Source organism: Citrus clementina, unplaced genomic scaffold (assembly GCF_000493195.1).
Source record: "Citrus clementina cultivar Clemenules unplaced genomic scaffold, Citrus_clementina_v1.0 scaffold_8, whole genome shotgun sequence".
NCBI classification, from domain to species: Eukaryota; Viridiplantae; Streptophyta; class Magnoliopsida; order Sapindales; family Rutaceae; genus Citrus; species Citrus x clementina.
The window spans coordinates 10604359-10610023 of NW_006262022.1; the positions used below are offsets into that span (position 1 = coordinate 10604359).

A 5665-nucleotide genomic window follows, 5' to 3' on the forward strand; every position below is an offset into this window, starting at 1 on the left:
TTTTAAAATCTAATTTTGAGAATTAATTTTATATCTAATAGTTCCATATATTAAAAAAATTAAAATTAATCTTATTAATTAAAAAATAAAATCATTAAATTTAAAGATATTATTATTATTTAAAATACAATCAAAAGTTTTGAAATTTTGACATATAAGTCCATAATATTTTTTTTTTTTTAACTCTATTGAACTAGGTTTCCAATTAAATGACTTATTCTTACATTTATTAATATCTATTTAAATTAATAAATTTATTAATTAATAAATTAACTACTTTATTATATAGTTAAACTATGTATATTATTTGCTAACCATAATTAATGATAAGTATAATATGATTTTTTTTTTAATTTAACATAATGGTAACCAATTTCCTCTCACCTATGTGAACAAGATTCAAAACCCATAATTTTCTTTTTCAACACAAGAGATTTTATTATCTCAAGTAGATGAAATGTACAAAATACAAAAATAAATTTAATTTCATATTCTATGTAGTTAATTTTTTTTTGTAACATAATATTTATTAAACATACTATCAATTATTTAATTAATAAGATTATTTTTAGAAAAATTTGTTTATTTTATAGTAGATTTTGAGAAGTATGAAATGAGTAATTTTTTAAAATCTAATTTTGAGAGTTAATTTTATATCTAATAGTTCCATTTATTAAAAACATTTAAAATTAATCTTATTAATTAAAAAATAAAATCATTAAATTTAAAGATATTATTATTATTGCTATTTATATTGTGATAACAAAATAAAAAAAATAAAAAAATAAAATATTTTTTTAATTATCAATTATTTTCTATACACATAAAAAATATTTTATAAATGTGTGAATAAATTTTACTTAACATTATATTGAATTCAATTATTTGTATGCTTACAATAGTTTAATAAGTAAAATTTACTAAATACATAATACTATTTTTAAAACTCATAACATTTTTTAAAAATAAAATTTACCAAATACTTAATTAATTCTTTTCGTAATTGATTATTTCTAGATTATAGTAATCATTTAAAAGCTTATTATTTACCAAATTAGTCCTAAAATTCAAACGTTCATTGGATGTTTACGTAATTTTGCTATCAACTAGGCAACATTTTATTGTAATTTTACAATCCAGCCCATACTAACATGGGCCAGGCCGAGTTCGAGAAATCGAACCTACTAACCTACAGCCAATAATATTTATTACCACGTTGATTAGGGTAAAAAAAAAAAAAAAAATTGTTCCCAGCTGTTGGTCAGCATTGCATTTTTGAGTTTTCTTTCTTTTTTATTTTATTTTATTTACAAGGATCAGCTTTCCCGAGTGTTAATTTGCCAAATAGGGGTGTTCGTGGATCGAATTTTACGGATTAGATATCAATCCATATCCGATCCATAATTTTATAGATTATAAATTTTCAATCCAATTAAATCCACGGATTGGTGAAACTCAATCCATATATTTGTGGATCGAATATGTATTTAACCTAATTCACATCCAAGCCATCATTTTACAAATTGATTTATGAAATTTTAATTTTTAATTTTGTCCAATCTATGAAGTAATTAAATTAAAAAAATCTAATATAAAACAATTTTACTACTAATTAAATTCAAAATTGAATAAAATTTAAAGAAATTAATTGTTTAAATAAAGATAGAATAATACATTCAATGTTTCAATAACATGTCGAAAAGAATAACATGCTACAATCTCATTTGTTTATATCAATACGTGAAATTTAACTAAAATTATGAATTTAAATATATACAAAAGTTGAAACTTGAGACCTTAGATGTAACAAGAAAAAAATTAAGAAATTTGAAGAGCTTGAAAATAAAGTAAGAAATTATAAGTACCTCAATTGCTGAAGTGAAACAGCGATGGCTTGTGCGTGCAACTGGGTGAGGTTTGGTAGTATGTGCTAATTAAATGTTTTGTTTGGCTTAGGGTTTTTTTTTTTGTTCTGGTTAAGAATTTTTAATATTTAGGAAGTTATATTTGCTTATTTTTTAATTAACTATTCAAATATTTAATTATTTTTTAATTTATATATAACATGGTGTTAATTTAATTATATTTTAACTTATCATTTATTCGTAAGTACCAATGCTACATTTGCAAGTTTTATTTTTTAATCAAATAAATATTTTTTATTTTTGTAGAATCACGGATTTATAGAAGTAAATCTATATTCAATTAACCGACTGTAGATTTTCAAAATTTTCAATCCAATCCAATCCGCCAATCCACAAATTGGATTTTTACAGATTAGATGGATTAAGCGGATCGAATTAGATTCTGAACACCTCTACTGCCACCAATTAGGTGTCAAAATAATTGAAATAAAAACGTCTTTGTTTTCGTATTTTATATATTTATTTCTTTTATAAGTACATGTGTCTTCATTTAATTAGGCTCCATTTCGGGTGTGGCTACAATGCCAAGAGGCAATCTCCAGACATGATGCCGAGTTCTGAGAGAGAGAGCCCAACATTCTTTGGATGCCAAATGGCAGTCAAAGACCTAGAACAACTAATTTCTTTAACTGATTACTATATTTAACTAATTATTTAAATTTTAAAAATTGAAATAGGATAATATACTAACTAAAAAATTTTGAAAAGATAATATTAATCGAAAGGGAAAAAAAGATAAATAAATAAAAAAAATGAAAGAAAAATAATATCTTATCAAAATCAAGAAAAAAAAGTTTATATAATAAAAGACATTAATTTGTTTCTTATTTTATATGTGTTATCTCATATTTGACATTAATTTGCTCCTATGCTGTGCTCGGGGTTAAATCCTTGTATGTATTTTGTAAGTAGGTTTAATTAGATTTAAGGGCTTGGATTCTATGTAGTCAAAATACCCGGGACACATTAAATAAAACAAGATGGCTGTATTGTTCTGAAATTTCTAGACGCGTTGAAATTGTGGACCTGCTTACTTGTGATACAGCTATCTAGAATACAACCAGATAAATTAAAAGCAAGGATACTAAAAGGTTTATTAATTTAACAATTATTATTTATCATTAAATTAATAAATTATTAATTCATGAATATGTTTCTTATTTTAAAAAATATGATCGCGTTCATAATAGTTTTTTTTTTTTTCCAGAGAACTGAAAATAGTAATTAATGAGTTGTATTGTCCTAATAGAGTGGGTGTTAAGCACCTCTTACACCAGAATTGTTTGTGTCTATCAAATTTTAAAAGTATCATGAAAAATGATACAGAATAAAAGGTTGAATCTAACATCTTTCCTACAGAACCTGTCTCAATTAATTAAAAGTTACTTCAAATATTGGCAAACCCTAAGTTTCATATAATGTAACTTACAACCACACACATGAACAACGCGTGAACCCCACACCACATATTATTTATGTGTGTGGTTGTAAGTTACATTACATGTAATTTAGAGGGATCCTTAAATATTTAAAATCAAAATATTGTCCTAATCAACTTTTAATTTTCATGCTATGATTCATACTGTGATTAACAAGGAAATTCTACAAAGGGGAGGGTAAAGAAACAAGCAAGCGAAGAAACAAGGAGAACATTAATGAACATAAAACATTACTATGAAACATTTGAAGCATATGAACTTTGATGAAACGTTTAGATGTTTACATAAATATAAGTTAAATTATGATATTTGATGACAGCCCATTTTCAACCGCAATTGTAAAATGCAAGATACAATAGATATCATACAGTATCCAACTGATTCATACCATCTTATTATGTGTTTACTAATCATGAAGCAGAGTAACTGCAGCTTAGTGCTTGGTTTTAGGCCTCTTCACTATCATCACCGTGCAGTGAGCATGATGAGCACAATAATCACTTACACTGCCCAAAACCGCCCTGCAAAAGAATCGATCTCGGTTACAAGTCATCAGAATCCCCAACAGGAAATAAATGAAACCTACTAACCCTCTCATTCAACAAAATTTGTAAACCCATAATACGTATGACATTCCCAGCGAAAGAACACTGAAATAGAAACCGATCAATTTTATTTTTTTTTCAAAGGTAGAGGAGAAGGCAAATCCCAAATTAAATTTTTAGCATCAATTTGCATTTGGGTGGCCAGTCAGAGAAAAGCGTTTTACTACATCTCAATGACATTTTTTCCACTTAATTTTCATCTGGTTATAGCTACTCCGTAATAAAGAATAAAAAATTGATTCATATAAGCTTTTACAATAGTACTCGATCTATTTATAGTGTATTTACACATACAGATTTGAGTCGTTATGATTGAAAACTATGAATAATAACCAAAACAGTTCACCATACCAAGTTCCACTCGAGAAAATATGAGATACCAAAAGAAACAACTTATAGTGGATTTATACCTTTTGATCGCTCCATAGCCATGACTACCAACAACCAATATGGAGGCATGATGCTTCTCTACAGCATCACAGAGGATATTTCGAGCATCTCCTTCCACCACTTCAACAACAGCATCATGCACCTAAACAAAACAGAACTACTAATTTACAGAAATGATAGCAGAAGGAAAACAATTGTTAAGTATACCTATTATAATCTGGTATATTCAAACCAGGGAAAGATAAAAGGATAAGCGTGAATACTTAGAACATCTCCAAAAAAATTTTCAAATAAAATTCTATTTCTTATTTGAAGAGCCATATCAATATTAAACACTCCAAAAGACACGTTAATTTAGATTTTTCAAGTAAGATTTGTTTATCACTGTTTAATATTGGTGAGTGAATTTCTCCCTCTTCTATTAATATTTTTTTATTATTTATTGAAAAGATAAGACGGTAATAATTATTATTTATGTTTCCTTTAAAAAACATAACGGTAATTTAATTTGATAGTGGAAAAGATTAATTAAAATAATATTAACTTATTCTTATTTGATGAGTCTTTTGGAGGGAATTGTATTTTTCTATACACTTATTTGCCACATCAGTAAGCAAATTGAAATTTAAAGAGTAAAATCTAAAAAGCCTTTTGGAGATGCTCTTATAACCCAGATCCACCAATTTAGAAAGGTTAATTTTGGATTACCGATCACAAAATGACAGTTCTCGAAGTACCTCTAAACTAGGGATGGCAATGGGGAGGGGAGGGGAGGGGACCAATCTCCCCATACCCATCCCCGATGTTTTGCATATGTCCCCGTCCCCTCCCCGTCCCCGTCAAAATTGCTTGAGAGAATCCCCATCCCCTCCCCGAATAATAACAGGGGATCCCCGAGGGTCCCCGGTCCCCGAATAATTAATAGTCTAATACATTTTTTATTTTCGATTTTAAATTAATCATATTAAAATAAACTCATACCGCTATTGTAAGCTCGTAACCAACTTTGACAGCACATTAAGGCCTCCAATGTGCTTGGATGAAGTTTGTTATGGTATGAGCTCACAACTCTACCACTAGTGTTAAAAGCTGATTCAGAAGCAACTGTTGTAATTGGAATTGCCAAAATATCTCTAGCAATTCGAGCTAATGTAGGATACCTATTAGCATTTGTCTTCCACCAACTCAAAATATTAAAATCTTCCATCCGAGATATAACTTTCTCATCCAAATATGAATCTAATTCATCTGCAACAACTGCACAATCTCCATTGTTTACATAATCATTAAAACCTGTCATCCATTT

General features: G+C 27.4%; 1 protein-coding gene across 1 annotated transcript in view; it reads right to left on the reverse strand.

Annotated features, from left to right (window-relative positions):
* Window positions 1-3668: 3668 nt before the first annotated feature.
* Window positions 3669-5665, reverse strand: part of LOC18033971 (universal stress protein PHOS32) — a 3212-nt gene continuing 1215 nt past the window's right edge. The window contains exons 3-4 of the mRNA XM_006423679.2: window positions 4380-4501; window positions 3669-3885 (exon numbers count right to left, since the gene is read on the reverse strand). Of these exons, the coding sequence (XP_006423742.2) occupies window positions 3798-3885; window positions 4380-4501 (210 nt within the window). The 3' untranslated portion in view covers window positions 3669-3797. The remainder of the gene's footprint in view (window positions 3886-4379; window positions 4502-5665) is intronic.